A 19,928-nucleotide genomic window follows, 5' to 3' on the forward strand; every position below is an offset into this window, starting at 1 on the left:
GACTTAAAAAAATGCGGTACCTTCTTGTCTACGGTCATCGGGAAGTGTGAGTGAGTTGAAAAAAAATCATACAATTTATTGGTATCTATATTAAACGGCTAATACACAAATTGAATTCCAAATAATGCATTTAACTGAATATGTTGTAAAACGATTATTTCCGACTAACTATTTTCCGACTTTTTTCCGTATAGACCATTGCCTTATTATTCCGAAGGCCACTGCCACAATCTGTCAAAGTTGTGAGTTGGGTAGCGACCGAGGCACAGAACGGAGGTACGAAAAACACACTGCAAAATAGGTGTTTATTTTCCTATTCGAGAGGGTGCGGAGTTTGGACGAGAAACATTCTGTAGTGGGCATTGCAGCACGACATTGGGAAGGAGCTGCCGTTTCGAAAGATCGACAAACTTAACAAATTTCATAGTGTATACGTTCTACAGTTAGTGCAACACGATCCGTGCCCATTGTATGTGTGTTCCTGCATTCCTCCGTGGTCTCCTTTGTTGCAATAGCGAAAGGCTATCGTTTATCTGTGATTTAACCACACAGTAATACATAAGGTGGTTCCATCGATAGTAGTGATTTGTTTGCATTTGTATTTATTTAGCTTTCGAGTGTTTGTGTTTCGAGAATGGTTCGGATGTGTTTATGCGCCCTTTAAATGTGCACAGTTTTGTTGTGTAAAGCTGCTCGGTTTAACAAGTGTAGTTTTCTTTCAGCGTGCAGTAGTGCGGGGTGTGAGAAGAAAGAAATAGTTTTGGTGTTGCCCCTCGTCACATACACACAATGGAAGACTTTACACCACTGATCAATCTACAGGTAGGATTCTAATTTCCTGACGCACCAGATGCTATCGATTTTCATCCCATCTAGCAAATATTGAAAATTTTCCGCTTATGAAGGCAACATATAATCAGCCTGCTTTGTAGCTACCTGTTTTTACTGTGCCTGCTATGATGATGGTGTTACCACTAAAGGGCATCGCCCTTTGAAGCGAAGGTAGCTGAAGGAAGTGTAAAACAAACCGAGGGAAACCCCGGTAAAAACTGATTTAAATTATATAATACACACGTGCGCCTTCGTTCACAACATGGATAGGAGTAATAAATTACGTTTCTGATTTCATTATTTTGTTATTTCAATTATTTCGTTTTTGTTTTCGTTTTAGTTCAAACTTTAAAAAAACTGTACGCGATTTCATTTCAATCCATATTGTACTGCCTTGCAACAGTACCGACAGTAACAAAACGAGACGAAAATTGCATTTGGAAGCGAGTAACAGAATAAAATTGCAGATAACTAGACGCAACTCTATGTAACTCCTCCTCCTGCCGCTTTCATTATAACGAGCCGCACAATTCGCCTGTTGACTCACACTGGCGAGTCATTGAAGAACACAAAAAGGAAAACAAATCCAGGAAAGCAAAGAAAAAAACCCAGCATCATCATAAGAAGTTTGTGATAAAAAAGCATAAAAGCATACCCGGTGCAATTGCAACACAAGAGCTGGTTCACCACCCGGAAAGGGAACTTCGTTTCAGTGCGACTCAAAACAGGAAGAAGGCTAGCCGGCAAAGGAGAACGCTACACGTACAAAACGGGTTGAGATAAACCCACATAATTGTGTTCCACCCAGCAAAGAGCAGGATTAATTGTTTGTAAGTTTTGTATTTTTGTTTCTATGTTTTCTATTTCATTTCTCAATGCACTTGGTTATTTTCTTTCTATTTTTCATTACATTTAGTTTAGTACATTTAGACACGTTTTCCTTTAAGTTGTAGCACCTGTTGCTTGGAGTCCATTTATTGCACTTGGTGTACAATTTGCTATGCACTTTAAATACTAACAATAATTTATTCAATGGAAATATCGTTCCTAAAGAGAAGGATCCCTATTAGCGTTTGGTTCCCCTTACAAACACTATTACATTAAGAACCCGCACTATTCAACCTCAATTTTATACGTCTGTTTTCTGATGATAGGGGCCTCCCGCCTTTTTAAGGGTGAACTGGTTATAGAAGCTTATACTGCTGCTATTACTTCGATAAGACTTTGTTTCCTATTCGATGGTCAGAACGGGGACACGCATGCAAGCGCACAGCTCATGTCATAATCGTTTAAAAGCCATCGTGCAATCATTTTCGCACTTCTTTGCCATTCGATGGAATCAATATAAACGCATCGAAACGATTTGAAAAAAGCGGCGAAAGATTGTTATAAAACATTCGCCGTTCCATTCCCGGAGTTTGTAAAATTTTGAAACCCCCTGCTTATGCAGAATTTATTTTCATTATTTCCCGTCCATTTTAGAAACCTTTATGAACCGTCGTCGATTTGAACCGGAAGAATGTCCGGAAAGTACCGAAAGCATACAACTCTACTCCAATTTATCTTGCGTCAAAAGTTTGTTGAAATGGCTAGTTCCTGAACGGGAAAGGTTCTGGCTGGAAGCAACAGCTCCCTCCGAACGTCGTTCCATCTTCACCCGGATGTATGATGACGGTGTATGAATACAAATAAGAAGCTTAGCACCCAGTGGCGAATGGTTCGTGGTCGGATGATGCATACCCCCAGACAGACAGCATCATCCTTCCCGCACCGATGGACCATTGGGTTGATAAATAGAGGGAACGTGCTGCTAACAGTACACCAGTATTAATTGGGTGTGCTCTTGGATGTGTTATTAGTTGTGCTAAGTAATTTGATCCTTGTTGGGTAAAAAAGGCGCTAAGCATAGCAAAAATCTATAGCTAGCCATTTGATTGCTGGTGGAAGCATTTATGCGCAGCACGGTAAACTTCCACCAACGGACGGTGTGATACATGGAACGTACGTAGTTAGTTCCGATAAGAGGAAACCGCTTTGAATGGTTTCTGTGAAGCACATAATGATTCATTAGTCTGCATTTGTATTTGATTTGCGTTTTTGTTTATGATAAAGGTTAGCAGGTACTAGCTGGCTTCCCAAACCACGCCATGCCATTAATTATTTTGTTTGTTGCAAGCAAACAGGTGCTTTGTTTTATGAAACAAATGTGTACGAAACAAAGAAAACAACCACCCAAAGACAACACGTGGCAAGACGAATCACAGTAAAGGACAACCAAAAGAAGACACACGAAGACGCTTATCAGGTTAGCAAAAGGGCGTATAATCCACATTCCGTTCCGTCAGAAAACGTTTTGCACGAAGGCAGAGTGTAAAACTTGAAAAAAATGCAATCACTTCGACCGACACACCAATTGCACACAGCTACATGTTGAATGAGAAGAATGATTGGCTGGCTTATGTAGTTCAATGGGTCTTTTTTGGGCAAGAACGGCGTCACATCAGCTGTTTGCGATAAGCCGAAATCGCGCTAATTGAACCGTTTAAACATCAGCTTACTGGTTGGATGGGGTTTTTCTTGTTCCTGTTGTCAGCCAGACATATTGGTTGGGTTGGTTCACTTAAATGTCCAATCCACAATTAGCTCAGGACCAATGCGTCAAAAGTTTTGCGATGATTTAAAGTAACGCACACGATTTCTGTTACGTTTATTATGAAGTTTTAAGTTGGGAAGTTCTACCGAACTGGTTGTAGTGCACAAAAGAGTGACTTTGTTCATATGATACGTATTTTTAGGTACCTTTTACTCCATTTAGTTGTTGCAACCTTCCGCTAAACTTCTTTGCAAGTGTACAGTTCTTTATTATAACACACCGAAACACCCGAAGGATCCTTGTCACTGGACATCAATGGTCTTAACTGATGCTTCCACATGGCTGTGAAATGGTCGGGGTTGCTGGTCCTACTTGTCCAGGTTACAATGCGAACGTGGAAATATTTCTCCATTACTTTTCTGCTTGCAACGTAGAGGGAAACGTGTATGAAGATGACGCACCGCAGCTTTGTTGGCATGGCACCACGCACACAAACGATGTCACTTTCATAGCAATGCGGATATGTGGTACTTCACAGACTCCGCATGGGGTATGAAGGTGCGAACCGTTTCTCACCCAACTACGGTCAACTAAGAGGCTTTTGAGGGATGCCGTGAAATGTAAGAGGGACGTAACGCAAGCAAAAAAAAATCATATCAAAAAGAATATTTGATAATAAAAGGGCGTTGTGTGGGGTGCCCTCAGATTGGACAGCATCTTACTTCGTGTGACACATCCCCGAGGTTGGTGTAATTTCATTGTTTTCCATCTATTTAACTTATAACGAATCGTACTTTGTAGATACTTAATTTGTTTTACATTAAAATATTGTCTCTCAACTATATAGTTTTTGCGAATAATTCATAAAATATAATAAGTTTAAATAATATTCTCGCTATCTCGCACCAAACAAGGACTTACATTTTTTGTTGGTGTACTTAAAAATAGTATGAAAACTGCCCCATTGTTGCTCGACATTCCGACTGTCCGGAACCACAAATGTTAGAGGAATTTGAAAGATATTTTTTCCACCTGGCAGATCCCTTTCGAAAAGGCTGAAGATGTTGGAGAAATAGAATGTAATTTTACCATTTGAAATCGCTGGCATTCTGTGATACCGTAGCGTTGTATTTTCTGCCGGTAAATTCGTTTTCTTACCGAGGACGAATGTGGTTTGGTCAGAGAATATCTGGTCCGTGTGAAATTTATGTAAAATTGCACCAAATTTATTAAATTTGAATTTTAGATGGGGAAAATTCATTTGTGCTAGGGGAACCCGAGGGGAATTAATGTTAATGGCCGCAAAATTGTTCCTTGTTCTCATAATTTGAATTAAGGTTTTAAATGATTTTCAACATTATAATATTGTTTTGTTTTCAATCTTTACCTTTTTCTCCGTCCGTTTACTTTGTACACACCTAGTCTGTTTGGTTAGTACCCACCCGAACTTGTCCGCTTGGTGAGAACCGTGGTAGTTCGATCCGAAAAATCGCCCCCAGGCAAACCAACTCTGCCTGCAAACTCTTCACGCCATCACGCGCCTTGTGTTCTCTTATCGCCGTTGTTCAACATACACGCGTCCGGCTACGGCTGTGACGGTACGTTGTGTTTATGTAGGACAAATAGAATCGCATCATAAGGAAAATTGGTGATTTGCAGGAAAAACCAGCTAGCAGCGATCGTCTAATCTGGATGGAAAATTTCCATTTCCAGTTGTTTGTATTCTTTTGCAGCGAGGGATGCCTAGTTCTGGAGATAGCAGACATTTCTGTGACCTCCGGTGGAAAGATAATAAATGGCATTTGTTTAAATGCAATCATCTAAAGTAATTAGATATGTTCACTTTATGCTAGTGCGATAGCGATGCCGTCTTGTGTAAGAGAGAAGAAAAATGAAAGACGCCAAAGATTATTTGAAGTTTAAGTTTTTAAGTTTAAGTGTTTAAGTTAAGAAAGTTTTATATTTTTCATTTTCATACCTATTGGTATCTAATATGGTCTAAATTACTGTTGTGCTTAATGAATCTTGTGAGAAGAGTCATTCATATGAATCTCTCTTTTTGCTGGTAGTTTGAGACAGAGTTATTATTTATTCATTGCTTTTATTATGGCGGCCATAGGGCCGTGGCCATAGCCACAGTCTCTAGTGATGTTTATGTCTGCAACTCGTGATATTCGTAACATACTTGAATAATCAAGTCTCGGTCTCATTTTCTCTATATATGAGCGAGATTTGAGGGTTCTAATATTGTTTAAATACAACCCAAACATCTTTTTGATCAAAGGACTTCTACTTTCATTTCCCAGCTGCCACACACTCCTTACGTTACGGGTCACAGTTAGTTCATACAAACTAACAGTTAGATTTACAGCCAAAAATCTTGATATGATACCCTCATCGATCGAACAAGACGAGGACGAGAGAAATAAGTTCTTTTCGGTTCTGCAACAATGGCATTCAAATTCATTTGCTTAATGAGGGTTGATAAGATTCTTGGTGGCGTTGGAGATACGTTTTCCTATTATCAAAACCATAATTTTCAAATCAAAAAACATTCTAAAGAGCTCTTAAACATGCATAGACTCAAACTGGGCTACGCTGTTTAAAATGTCTAAAATGCTATTCTGCGCAGAAATTAAGGCACTACGACTACCTCAACAGGTTGAAACCAGTCGTTTTACTTGATATAACAACAAATATAAAACGGAACTCTATAATATATCGTTCAAAGTGCGGTTGATACAAATCTTTACAAATTTGATTAACTTTGCCAATAATTTTTACATAGCACCAATTACCCTGTTGTTTCCGAAGCACTTGCACACCTTACATTCATATAATGGCGTGTATTTATTCCTTAGCCACAGCTGTTTTACTTTACAAACTCACAACAACCTTGCAATTAGTTTGATAAACACTAACCTTGATCATATTTGAAGTCTTTTTTCTGCACCAATTTACCTATTAACACTTTTCTCATTTATCACCCAACCAGGGCGCACGCAAGATGAAAAATGAACGTGAACCCCTGCTGGGACATGCGTCCGACGCTGGCAGCAATGGGTCTGGTTTGGATGCAGCCGAACACCAGCGGTTACTGGCCCGTCCCGATCTACGCAGCTCGCCAGAAAACATGATCGTGGACGCATCAAACGATACGGAAAGTCTGGTAGAGAAGGAGGACTCCGCGTACGGGTCGTCCTCGGGTGAACCGTACGAACCGTCGATGCACCGCACGCTGGAACATCCAACGACAAACCTCGACACTATGATCCACCTGCTGAAGGGTAACATCGGCACCGGCATTCTGGCCATGCCGGACGCATTCAAACACGCCGGGCTGTACGTCGGTCTGTTCGGGACGCTGTTTATGGGTGCCGTTTGTACGCACTGTATGCACATGTTGGTGAACTGTTCGCACGAGCTATGCCGGCGGCTGCAGGTGCCCTCGCTAAGCTTTGCCGACGTATGCCAGCGAGCGTTTGAATCTGGTCCAATCGGGCTGCGTCGCTACTCGAAACTGGCAACGAATCTGATCAACATGTTTCTGGTAATTACGCAGCTCGGGTTCTGTTGCGTGTACTTCGTGTTTGTAGCGGCCAATCTGCGGGAAGTTATCGCACACTACTTCTTCGATCTGCACACGCGCGTCTACTTGCTCCTGTTGCTTATTCCGATGGTTCTACTAAATTTGGTAAAGAATTTAAAGTATCTCACACCAATTTCGCTGATTGCTGCATTACTTACGGTTACGGGTGAGTTAACGGACGCATTGAATATCAATCAAGAAAATATTAATTTGTCGACCTATTTTGTCATTTTAGGTCTTTCCTGTACCTTCTACTACATGCTGCAAGATTTACCAAACACACATACGGTCAAGCCGTATTCTACATGGGCCCAGCTACCGCTTTATTTCGGTACAGCGATCTATGCGTTCGAGGGCATCGGGATGGTACTACCACTGGAGAATAACATGAAAACACCAGAAGATTTTGGCGGGTGGTCAGGTGTACTAAATACGGGCATGGTGATTGTCGCCTGTCTATATACCGCCGTCGGTTTCTTCGGTTATCTAAAGTACGGCGATGCGGTCAAGGGCAGCATTACGCTAAATCTTCCCGGCGAAGAGTTGTAAGTGAATGTGATTACCATTTTCAATTGGACATTGTTATTAATTAATTTCCTCTTTTTCCACATCTGCAGCATTGCACAGCTGGTGCGGATTATGATGGCGCTCGCAATCTTCTTCTCCTATTCGCTACAGTTCTTTGTCCCAATGTCCATACTGAGTGTGCACATTCGGCGGAAGTTACACACGGAGCAGTCGCGACTTATCGGTGAATATTTGACGCGCGTTTCGTTGGTCGTGTTTACCTTCATACTGGCCGCCATGATACCGAATCTCGGTGCAGTTATATCCCTCGTCGGGGCAGTGAGTAGTTCCACGTTGGCGCTCATTTTTCCGCCACTGATTGAAATCGTTACCTTTTGGCCGGATAGATTGGGACGGCACTATTGGATACTGTGGAAGGATGTTGCAATTATGGTGTTTGGTATTTTGGGCTTCATCTTCGGCACGTACACAAGCGTGGCACAGATATTGAATCCTGATCTGGTTTAAAGTAGAGAAAATCTATTGGAGGCTAGAATGATCTTAGGATGATCAATCACAGGGATATGTAACCGTATGTTGTACATTTTGAGGTATGTGTATTGTAAATGTATTTTTCGTTTGTGTTCGTTCGCTTTAGTTGATTCGTGATTCGATAGTGTCTCACAGACACTGGTTTGTTTTTCTATTATGTTTGTGAATGGCAATAATCGATTCTGTAGTAAACCATGAAAACTCAAAAATTGAAATAATATTATCAGAAAAACAATTGGTTGAGAAGACGAAAGTAAAAGGATTAATATCTCATTTCAACGAAAGGAACATCTTTTAAAAACTGGTCTATCGTCGTTACCCAATAGCCGGGTCGGGTATTTTGATTATCTGGATAAATCTCTCTGTTACCAGGAAAATTAACATTGGAACTAGTTGATGATTAAAATAATTTTTGCCAGTGTGTGCAGCAAATGCTTCCATCTTATACCAACTTGCGGTTGAAATAATAATCGTAATAATTCACATAGAAAAGTAATAGAATGGAGGATGATTGCTATAATCATTCAAAGTGATGGATTAAAAGCGCATGACAATAATATTTACTCGAACAGTGCGTGCAATGGACGTGTGAATCAAGCTATAGGAAGAGGAATATGTTCCATCGCGCAGTGGAAATACAACATCTATTGATGGTGATAATACTGTAAAAAACATATACAATAACCTAGTTTAGTGTTGATATTACCCAACAAACCCATCCTAGCCGTTGGACGAAACATTAGTGTCTGTTAGTATTTAGGTGTGGTTCGGTTTCGGTCACAAACTTAGCAGCAAACCTTCGGCAGAACGCTCAAAAATCCTTCAAACTTTAGTCGTTTAGCAAACTCTAGTGCTAGTACCATACGAGAAAAGGCTGTTTAGAATGTTTTGTTTATCAACTAAGAATAAGAGTCGGTTCGTAACCGTAACCCTGTAGAAGCGCAGCATTATTAATTTGTAAGCGCTTGATACATAATAAGTACGTAGGAAGAAGGAAAAAGGTGGGGATAACAAATATTTCTTTAGCGAAGTGGAAACTATTGACGGGAACTAGAAAATTATCGTTGAAACTCTGTCACTCTGTTATTTCTATACTATGCTAGTAATTTTGTTTATAGACAATTAGTTTGGGGAGGAAAAATCATTCGAAGGATATCCCGAGTTGAGGGACCATGAACGAATTTAGCAACGAATACGAAGGAAATGGAATCAAGTTCAAATCGGTTCGGTTCTATCTAGCTGTCAAAGTTCTTTCGCTTCCATTAGATAATTTCAATTATACTAGACAATAACGAGTGGGTAAGGTGTAGTAATGTATGTTGCTACATTTTTCACTTTTTACTCTATCTGTTATTTCCTCTTTTCCTTATTTACCACTGCTCTTCTCAAGAGCCCACATAAGCATTAGCCAAATCATTATGAGTAGTAAACATAAAGTACGTCCTAACCACATTGCATTACCCGCAAAGCCCTCATTAGAAACATGTAAAAGACAACATTTAATGCTAATTGCGCAAAAGGCTCCTCGAACACACCATGCAATTGTTTTATGATTCGTTGTGTGTGTATGATTTTTTATTTGATTGCGCAAACGCAGGCAAATGGGCATAATAATATGGAATATAAATAAACCGTATGGATGAGATGATTGAATGATGATATAACCAGCACGGTCACCCAGTTGTCGTCCGCGTCGATTCAGCTACCAGCACACATCCTTATCCGATATCAACGTGTTCAGTGTTTTTTGTGTTACTATCCTATTTAGCCAAAGGAAGAGAATGATAAAGGTGTAGAGGGAAGGTGAAGAAACGTGTGAATATTAAGTTTATGTGTACGTGTTTCGTAACGATCACGATTAATGGACAACAAAAGCATTACACACACACTAAATAAGCATGCAAACTGTGTAACCGATGATAATAAAATATACAATTTTAACAAAATATTTTAATAATTAATTGGGCCCATGTTTTAAATTTTGTTTTCAAATAAAAAATCATTTACCTCATGATGGGCGTTGGAATGGCGGACGTGTAGAGCACGCACAGAACGTTGCTTCCCTCGATAAGGGCGTGACATTTGTGATAGTCGGAACACCAGTACTGTTCAAGATTAATTACCCTATCGCCTTCCCGAAGCGTGTCCTCCATCACATCGACCGACTGATGGAAGAACGATCGCAGAATGTCTAACCGATGTGCGGATGTTCCACTGGACATTGTGCCCGTTCGTGATTTTCCACCGGGAGCATTGTTATGCGATTGCACAGCACCCCGTGACATGACGTATTTAGCGTGCTCGCGATTTAGCAACAAAAAGCCCAAAATGTGCGAATCCAGCTCGGCACCAGTGTTGAAACTTTTCGGATACTTTTGCTCGGCCGAAATTAGCACGTCGAGTTCGCTCATCCAGAACTGTTGGCTTAGTCCCTGCAACACATCATACTTCGGTTCGGCACCGCAAAGCGCACAGATGCTGACTCCTTGCGTCAGCGGTATGCTTATGAAGCGATACGCAATGCTGGGTGATTTTTTTGGCAAATAAACCGGTACATCTTGCTGGATGGTGCTGGAAGCGTTTAGCAGCAACATTAGCAATTTCCGATCGATCACATCCAGATCCCACCAACCTTCCGTTCCACAAGCGATTCGCTGCCGGACCAGAAGCGCACAAAAGGGCGAACCTATCTGGACGCTAAATTCGTTGAGCTTCGTCAACATGCCCATACTTTCCGAGCACAGGACACAATCGACGTAGCGAAATAGATCACTTTCCACCACCTCAAGCAGCTGATCGATCAGGGGATAGTAATTCTTCAACTCTCGCTTAAAACGATCGATGTTCTTAATCTTCTTGATGGAATGTATGCCAACGCAAAACACCATCGCCTGGTAGGAGTAATCGAGCAGATGGCGCAGTGTCTTCTCGGTAATGTCCCTCGCAATGCCGATCATCACGATCGTACCCTCGAACTCTTTCCACATGATCATGCTGTCTTCGAGGTACGTGATGGGCAGATCGACGCCCTGCGATTTACAAAACATATGAACTCCATTCAGCGAGGCGATCGTGGAAAAGGGAAGCTGTAAAAGGGACAGATATGCGTGTATTAGCCGCGATCAATGTACGATCATGTCGGATCGTTATTGTGTTCTAGTTACGTTCTCGCTATCGCCTCTTTTTTTCGAATAAATAGGCACACCACCATCAGAGGTAAGGCACATCAGGTGTATGGACATGCTAGTCTCTGGGAACTTTTGACGATAGTTTGTGATAAGGTAAAAATGTAAGGAAAATGTGTAACTGTAAATAAAATAAAGTTGTAAACAAACACGATCGCAACAGATCGGCCCAAGCGTGTTTCAAGCAGGCTGGTACGCGTGGAGATATTTGACAGCTAAAACAAAACGGCAAGCAAAAATGGCCGTTTAGCTTCGATCATAGTTTATTAGTTCTAGGAAAATAGGAATTATATTTGTCTTGTCGTGTTGTAGCGTATTGTTTAAGCAAAGCGTATTGTGTTAATTCATAAAGGCGGGTCTTGTTGACGGCACACAGCAAAATAACAGCATATTTGACTCTATTATGCTATTATATTATCTACCCTATCATTGTCAACCGTTTAAAAGTGATCTCTTTGTGTTAGGAGTGGGTAATTTTATCCCTCTTAAATTGTTCTAATGAAGGAAAATGCGCTTTCAAATCTTTCTTGGTAGATAAAATCATTTTTGTGGTTTATTGCGTGCAACAAACGCTAGAGCGCAACATTGGCGACCGGTATGCAACTGTCAATCTTCTTATTCATTATTATTGCAATGGCTTCTCACATAACGAGCGATTATGGAATCGAGAGCGGGAGAGACATTTTGCGTTAACGCGAAGAATGAGCAGTCAGGCGTCTTTTCTCACTTTAGTTCGAAACGTCGAAGTGTACGGATGCAGTTTTGCTCTGTGCTTGATTTTGGTGCGCGTACAAGCGTCTCTTTTTGTAAGCGGTTTTGGTGAACAATAAAGTGCTCTTTTGGTGTGTTTCTTGTGAAAAAAAGGAGTTTTTTGACGAATAGTGTTATGCGATTAAAACAGTGACAACAGTTAGATTTTGTGCCTTTTATTAAAGCACCTCATATGCACACACACACATACGTCGTTCTGTTGTGCAGAAGCATTCCAGCAAATAGTTTCATCGCATGTGAAGAGCAACAAGTTATGACGGTGCAGTGAAGAAGAAGTGTTTTCAGAACGCAACAATACCAAGCGAGAAAGCGTCCTGTAACCAAAGAATGATTTAAAGCAAATTTCGAAAGAAAAAGCAAAGCATCGATTTATGCTATATGACGAATGTTGCGCTCTGCTGCATGTGATCATACAGTTGTGCCCCTCGATTAGTGGTGTGCTGAGTGTTGATTAACACGATCTTTTTCGCCTTTTCGCACGCGGTTTGTGAAGGTGGTGCTTGAAGAAGGTTTAGTGTTTGTACACACGCACGCATATACATACATACATACGCACGTACGTAGGAGCATGCGAAAGTGCAAGCTTCCGTATGCAACTATCAAACGACCACGACACAACGACACCAGCGAGAAAAGTGCAATTCAAAAGCGAATGAAGCTGGCAGCATAAAAGTGCAAAAGAAGAATACTACCACATCGGGCATTAAAAAAGTGTACGTGAAAAAAAATACGATCTAATTAAATTTTTCGGGTGCATAAAGTGAAAAGCGAAAGAAACAAACCGCCACCGTGTGCATTTGTTTGGCGTGTCCATCGAAAAAGCCGCCGCGGGTATTTGCTGTAAAATAATCCCGGATATAACAAAAGTGCCCCATTCTCCCTTCCTCGTTGTGCGCGAAGGTTAGAAGAGGACAGCAAATCTGGCTCTGTTCTGTGTTCCGGTGAAGCAGCGCTTATCGTCGGATTCTTCGGATGTTGTGAATGTAAGTATGAATGTGTTGTTAGTCTGATCTATGGAGTACGTTAAACCTTATGGAGTACATTTTAAATAGACTACTTGCAATTAGTTTCAAGTGTGGATCAACTCAATATATGCATTAAAGTTTAAAATTAAAGTGTGAAGACCGGCGCCGCTATCATCATGTCAACTGGCCGCCCCAAATATCGCATTACGCTGAGCATTTTTGAGTTCAATTTATGTTGGAGCTGGCAGTAGAACTCTCATCAATTTCTTTCTTTTCTTTTCTGAGGAATTAATGCATGGTTATTGAACAAGCTTCGATCATGTAAGGAGCTCGTTTTAACGCTGCACTACTGCGAATTCTCAATTGCGATTAAATAGTAACATCATTCGACTTCCTCCAGACGACAACAGAACGATAAGATCGCCAAAAGAAGACAACCCCATGCCGCCATGCTTGGTTGAATGATTGGCCCATGAGATCATCTTCAGTCCGCATGCTTTTTGGCACTGTGACGCGGATGGGTGACGTACGGTGAAGAAATTCCACCTGGCCTGTGTGCATCATCATTTCGATTCCGTGCCATCGGGGTGTAGGAGAGCTTTAATGTTTTTTTTTTTGTGACGAATTTTATTTGTTTGGGTGACCGATTTGGGTGACGATTGAAGTTTGAAATCCCATTTTCGCGTTCGAAGAGGGGCGTTAGAACGCCTGTAATAAGGAAGATTTCTATTTCAAATTTAAAATAGATGATCGCGTGTCATTATTTTCTTGGCCCATTTGCATTTGATTTGTCTTCATTACAACGAACCTCACAGATTAATTAAGCAATATGGATGTATAATGGAGTCCCCATCCACCACCAGACATCACACGGCGATCATCTTCACGATCGAATCATACGCGCATTATGCTAATAACGAAACCAAGCAACCGTTTTGTTCGGACGCTTAGCAAAATTTTGAAGGTTTTTTTTTTTGTACACGGGGAAGCTGATTGAATATAGTTATTTTCTCTTTTTCGTGTCGATACAATGAATGAAGAGCCGTGCATTGAGTGTGCGAGATTCAGCTGTTACTATACCGGGTGCGAATGCGAGAACGCGGTACAGCATTTTTCAATCATGATGAGTTCGCCATGAGGAAGAAGGATCATCAGAGACGCGCTCGTGGCGCTAATTTGTGGCTGCTGTGGCGCCTTTATTTGTCCGGTCTCAGGCGGTTGCTACTCGGACTCTTTACTTCCATCTCACTCACTCTCTCTGCCGAGGCATATTAGCGAAACAGGGGTTATGATGTGTGTAATTAATGTAACTTGCCGCGTGTCCGAGCACTCTGCGGTGGGCGCTGATGGCGCTTGGTGCTCTATTTTCGCAATCGCACATAACGATGCCTAACGATGCCCCGTCCTCGGCATCCAATAGTTGGTTGGATTCGACTTCCAGCTATCCAACTTTATTCGTTGCGTTCGGAAGCGACCGAACCGAATTGATCGATAATAAGAATAGTGTTACCGGGTAAAATTTATAAGTAACGCCGATCGGTTTTTGGGGGTTTATTTGCTGCGTGCATGCTAGCTTTTCATCTTGCTCTGATGTGTGTTGAACATCTTCGTGCAATCGCTGCTCGATCATGCCCTCGAGATCGTCGAACGTACAGCGCAACACCAATTATTCGTGGGCAGCTTCCGAAAGACGTTCCAAAGGGCAATGTTTTATAATTTCTAGTCGTGCATTACTGATTTCATAGCTATTCTTAAGGAAGATTAGTGTTAAATTTACAACAAAAAGAAGAAGCCTCAGCTCGAAGCTCTGAACCCTTTATTTCTTCTAGATGTTTTCGGATCGGAATCAGTTAGTTACACATGATTATGCTATCGTGTCGGGTTTAAACCTTATTGGGCGAAACAGCTTCCACAACAATGATGGTGTAGATTTAAGTTGATGTACCTGGAAGCTTGCGCAGTGTTGAAAGTAAATCAGAAGAAAACTAAAAGCGTTACAAAATGAAACTAATTGTTCCTTTCGGTTTCACTGAGCTAAAGTCAATATAGAAGGAACAATTAAAAAGCGGTTTTTAGAACTAGAGATGCCCCTGTGATCGAACATTAAATCACAAACGGTTCCTTCAACGTCAGTTGTGTCTATTGGGTCTTTCGCCGTAAAGGGTCCGGGAATTCTTGGGGAAAATACACATTGCCAACCTTGAAGTGCTTTCCTAACGTCACTTGAACGCACAGCAATTTATCCAGCAATTGGATGTGACTCCTCGTTCCACAAATGTTGGGCAGTCGTGTCCACCACAGCGCAAAACGCGACAGTCGCATGATGCATGTGTCCCCAGCCTTCTCCAACGTTTTTTTTTCCCGACATTTCGGTCTGTTCTTGAGCAGAAGGCCATTGCTCTTTCTGAGCCAGTTTGTGCACGAAAATTAGTGACCCAGAGTGATCGCGGGTTTACACATTGCTTTGCGGTCGTGGTCTCTTCAGCACACACACACTCGTTGCAACCCAAAAGTGAGACCGAGTGGAAGACGGTTGTGCAAAAAAAAAAAACAACTGTCCGTTGTTCTCGCGTGCGCGCATAATGCAACCGCGACCAGAGTGGCGCGCTGTGGCTTGGAGCATTACTGGCCGGTCTGCGTATCGGTCGGCTGTGTGGGAACAGCAGTGCGTTACGTACAGAGGCCGCGGGAGCAGAGAACGCCATCGAGAAAGGGATTGAGGGGGTACGATACACGCAAGTAAGCACGGTGCGTGTGTAAGAAAGATTTCCGTCGCGATAGTATTGTATTTGTCGTTGGTCGGACGATAGGCCATCCGGCGGTGTTGCTCAGTTACATTGGGGATTTGTGGATTTTTTTTTTCGGAAACGGGGTCATCAGGCCTTTTTTTTCTATGCCCTGCTGGTACTTTCCACGGACGGAGATGATGACGCGTTGCCCAGATGCCATGCCGTTGGAAATGCTTCTGCCCGACCGGGTGCTGGTAATTCATCATCATAGAATTGATAAAAGTTGGACCGCGCGATGGCTTTAGACGCTGCAGACTGGCGTCTTCAGCATCCCCGTTTTATTGGATGATGGACGGAGCTCGGTTTAGGTCGCTTTTTTTCGCTTCGTTGACAGCGGGGTAAATAAAGATTAAACACCATCAAGATTGATCCGGTAGTTTTGGGAAGAAATGGCTTCATTAAACCGTGTGATGGTGGTCGATTGTGGATGGCGAGTTAGTTTGTGCTATGTTCGGTTCATTAACCACTTCTAATGGTGGCAGGGCCGTAATCAAGGCGTGGCGCCGGAATGTGGAACGGAAAATCATTTCGGAAAAGCCAAGGTGACACATTTGACTGGGGTTCGCGAAATGCAACTGGCTACGGGTGCGGCGGAAGTGTGTGTCCACCAGCTGTGAAAATGGGTAGCGCCTTCCGGGAGTTCCCAAAAAGCGGTTTGTCTGACATGTTTCGATGGTGGAAGGAAAACTTTTCCTCCCGTCCTTTTTTGCGATTCGTCTCCAGTTGGGGATGAATTCTTCTACCATATCATAAACCTGTCTCTAGTTAGACAGTTGGAAAATGCTCGCTGAAAAGAACGGTCAACCGCCACGAGTGCCGACAATGTGGTACTTCTGCAGCGTGAGAAGAACAACAATAATGTCCGCTGGGAAGTGTTTAAAGGCGAGGAAAAACTTTCTCCCTTTATCGATACCCGCACCCTACTCTGGATGTTTGATGGGAAGTTTTAAAGCGATGTATTTCGCTATCACGACGTCGTCCACCCTACACACGTTGCGGATGTGTCCAGCTTCTGCAAGTCAGCGGATGTCTGCTTACATCCGTTCGTCAAGTGGTGCGGTACGTAGCGTGTCGAGTTTGCCGATCACAAAACTCTCCCAGCGAGGAAAGGAGAAAGCGAATTTGAAGTCGTCTGGGGCCACCCCGCGGATTTTGTGCCGATCGAGTGACAAACCGTGGATAAACGATAGTGGTGGAAGGGTTTTGATAGTGGACCGCAGGCAATGCGCAATGTGGACAGTACTTCTCATCCGTCATTAACCACCAACAACTTTGCTTTGGATAGAAGAGGCAGGTTCCGATAGCGTAAGTGTGAAGATGCATTGGACATTTGAAGATGATGACGTGCGGAAAGACACAAGCTCTGTTGCTGTTGGGAGACATTCCAGACTGAAACGTCCTTCCTGCCTACGCGACCCAGGCGCCACCTTTTCCCTTTTAATTTCCCCACACGTGTGTGTGTGAGTGGGTCTAAGGAGAAATGCATTCCTCCGGATCTGTTCCAATTTTTATGTTCGTGCACGACAACCGGGTGACTTCTTCCTGGAGAACTGGCCATTTTACGATTATGATTACCAACCGATTGTGCGGATAATTGCTGTTTTTGATGGGTCTTTTCTTGTTTTTTTTATTCCTTTTTGTGATGCGGTGTATTTGGAAGCTTCTTTTGGCCGGAATTCCACTCTCCATTTTATCCGTATCACTTTTCCCTCCCCAATTTTCCTCGCTCAGCTCATTGCCTGCGTGGTGTGACCTGATTGTTTGGTTCGCTTTTGTTTGGCTGGTGGCAGTCCGTGATGATAAGCGAAGTGTGTGCGCGACGGTGGCTTATCGGTGTGAAAAAACGTGATCGATATACACTGTTGTTGATGTTGACCCGAATTCCGATGCGTCAAATATCAAATCTGGTAGACACCGTGCGCGGGTAGTGTTGTCGTGTTTTGGGGACCAAAACAGGAAACCAGTTCATTCATGCTTCTCTGAGTGTGAGCCACATGCCACCAAGGGTGTCTTAAACGAGATTGAGGTACAATATTGGTGACAATCATGCTTCATGCTTTCGAAGTTGCACGTGTTCCATGATTTGGGACAACATTTTTGTTTGTACCCGTGCTGTTGTTTTTTTTTATTGAGAAACACTTTAAAACGACAAGGATTTAAGAGTTGCTTAGACTTGTTTCGATTTGCAAAACAAGGTGTGTTTAAGCCATTTTTCTTGAAGTTATTAAATATTTAAATGCTCTGTTTGTTATTTTGCTGTTTCTATGTAATTCTTTTTTAATTATACCTTCGTTACAGCCGCATATACTTGCGCAAAGCGCAATCAGTGCCAATTTAGGTGTAGCGTTCGTTTTCATGCGTAAGCACATCGTTACAGGGTTACTCGTATAATACGCCTTTTGAATTATTTTTTAGACTATTTTTCACAAAAAAAAACCTCTCCATAAAGCGTCGAATATTTGCGTCCAATGTTGTCACATTAGAGAATTCAATACGTTTTTACATGAACAAAAGTCGTCATGGCAATAGAGTGTAAATATTGTAGAATATGAAACAATATTTTAGTTAACCGAAATAATGTATGTTGTTTTTGAATGTTGTTTGTTTTTATGTTCATGTTTTTGAAGGTATTACAGTCTCTTTTCGAAAGTTTGAAGTTATCTTTGAGTAAAGCGAATGAAAGTGATGAAACATGGCACACGAAGAACCCTGCATTGTGCGGCTTAACTATTCCGTTAATAACTTCAAAGGCTTTACGGAATGTACCGTAGTGGAAAAAATGTTCCGCAAATGTTTAAGACACTTAATTAGAACCAACTTACTTATTCTTTTCTCACCTTCTGTGTGGCGAGTATTGCAAGATAGTGCAAAAAAAAAGTGAGTCCAAACCATAACTTTAACCAAAGTATGGCAGACCTTTTAATAAGGTACCAGCCGTATTTTACTCGCCAGTCGACGCACGGAGCGAAGGAATACGCTTTTGTTTGCGTTCATTGTTGCGCTTGCGGAGGCTTTGCGTCATTTTCTTTGCTCGGGAATGCTAAGGAACCACGTTTGGTGGACGTCGTTGTGGCAAGACTTACCACCGAACCACGCCGCGCGAAACCCACAACGTCCCCAACCGGCAATACAACACTAATTGGTCACCCACCAACACGCCTGGGTGATGTGTGAGCATACGCTTCGTGAACGGGTGGGCACCCATTGGTGTGTGCTATGGGTGTCTAGTAGCGAGTTTTGGGAACAGAACAGTACACTTGTAGTTGTGTATTGTTTCCGTGTAACCGTGCGAAACAAATGCCTGCAGCAGAACCATCGATGGTTTTGGTACCTTTATTTAACCTTTGATTGTTCTTATCGGGTTAGGGTGCTCCGTGGAGTTGTAGTCCGTGTCGTAAGCAGATATTTTTTTTGTAGAAGTTAGAATACCACGTGACCGATAAATCGAACCGGATTACACCGTTGGTCGTTGTTGGGCGGAAGGTCCCCCCCCCTAAAGCGGAAGGATTTATGCGCGTGCAGTTCTAGCGAAGAAGCATCACATTCGGTTCGTTTGAGTCTCCAAGTTGCAGCAACAACGTGATAAAAGTCAACCACTTCATTGTCCATTTTGTTTGTTACCGTTGCATGCAATCAGAGGGCAAAAAACAATGGAACGTTGTCGGTTTGCACCGTCGAGTTTTAAATGCGATGTGGAGTTGTGTGTATATTTTGTGTATCTTCTCACAACACTTCGACAACGCGCCTGTTGGCTGCATCTCTCCCCACATCCGCACAATGGCAATGTATTCAAACGCGCCCCGATGGTGGTGTAATGTTTTAGGCGTGTTCCCGCCGTCCGTGTTGTGTTGCTGCTGTGCGTGTGTTAATTATGACATTTCGACGAAAACATTGTGTCTTTCTGTTCTCGTTTTTTTTTTTGGGCTGTGAAAGGTAAGAAATTAAGTGAACGATATTTAATGTTTTCACTCAATGTTTTCATGTTTGCGAATGGTACTACAGAGTGGGTAAATCCCCCCTCGCCCGGGTCGCATCGCTATTGTAGCGTGATACCTTTTTCTTTCTTCGTTTTTTTCCATCATTAATGTTTAGATTTTGAGCAAATTGGGAACTTGGGGCGGATCAAAAAGTAGTGTACATTACATT

General features: G+C 42.2%; 3 protein-coding genes across 3 annotated transcripts in view; 2 read left to right on the plus strand and 1 right to left on the minus strand.

Moving 5' to 3' along the window:
• Positions 1–789: 789 nt before the first annotated feature.
• On the plus strand, positions 790–8,048 carry LOC128716065 (proton-coupled amino acid transporter-like protein CG1139). The gene is made up of 4 exons (XM_053810987.1): positions 790–822; positions 6,420–7,179; positions 7,249–7,558; positions 7,631–8,048. The coding sequence occupies exons 1-4, from the start codon at positions 790–792 to the stop codon at positions 8,046–8,048; spliced, it is 1,521 nt and encodes a 506-aa protein (XP_053666962.1).
• A 1,726-nt stretch (positions 8,049–9,774) lies between these two features.
• Positions 9,775–11,314, minus strand: LOC128714417 (protein fuzzy homolog). Its single transcript, XM_053809292.1, has 3 exons — positions 11,237–11,314; positions 10,080–11,158; positions 9,775–9,832 (listed from the first exon to the last, which is right to left on the minus strand). The coding sequence occupies exons 1-3, from the start codon at positions 11,312–11,314 to the stop codon at positions 9,775–9,777; spliced, it is 1,215 nt and encodes a 404-aa protein (XP_053665267.1).
• Positions 11,315–12,908: 1,594 nt separating this feature from the next.
• LOC128714585 (signal-induced proliferation-associated 1-like protein 2) overlaps positions 12,909–19,928 on the plus strand; it is an 81,365-nt gene continuing 74,345 nt past the window's right edge. Inside the window, exon 1 of the mRNA XM_053809458.1 lies at positions 12,909–13,011. The gene's annotated coding sequence lies outside the window, so the exon portion shown is untranslated. The remainder of the gene's footprint in view (positions 13,012–19,928) is intronic.

The sequence above is a fragment of the Anopheles marshallii genome, chromosome 3 (genome assembly GCF_943734725.1).
Source record: "Anopheles marshallii chromosome 3, idAnoMarsDA_429_01, whole genome shotgun sequence".
NCBI classification, from domain to species: domain Eukaryota; kingdom Metazoa; phylum Arthropoda; class Insecta; order Diptera; family Culicidae; genus Anopheles; species Anopheles marshallii.

What these genes read in the sequence shown, in the direction of transcription:
- LOC128716065 (XM_053810987.1), top strand. Translation starts at nt 790, where the DNA reads ATGGAAGACTTTACACCACTGATCAATCTACAG. An exon ending in CACCACTGATCAATCTACAG is followed by an intron (nt 823 to 6,419) that starts GTAGGATTCTAA and finishes TCACCCAACCAG; the next exon opens with GGCGCACGCAAGATGAAAAA. An exon ending in TGCATTACTTACGGTTACGG is followed by an intron (nt 7,180 to 7,248) that starts GTGAGTTAACGG and finishes TTGTCATTTTAG; the next exon opens with GTCTTTCCTGTACCTTCTAC.
- LOC128714417 (XM_053809292.1), bottom strand. Translation starts at nt 11,314, where the DNA reads ATGTCCATACACCTGATGTGCCTTACCTCTGATGGTGGTGTGCCTATT. An exon ending in AAAGAGGCGATAGCGAGAAC is followed by an intron (nt 11,159 to 11,236) that starts GTAACTAGAACA and finishes TCCCTTTTACAG; the next exon opens with CTTCCCTTTTCCACGATCGC. An exon ending in ATTCCAACGCCCATCATGAG is followed by an intron (nt 9,833 to 10,079) that starts GTAAATGATTTT and finishes TTGGCTAAATAG; the next exon opens with GATAGTAACACAAAAAACAC.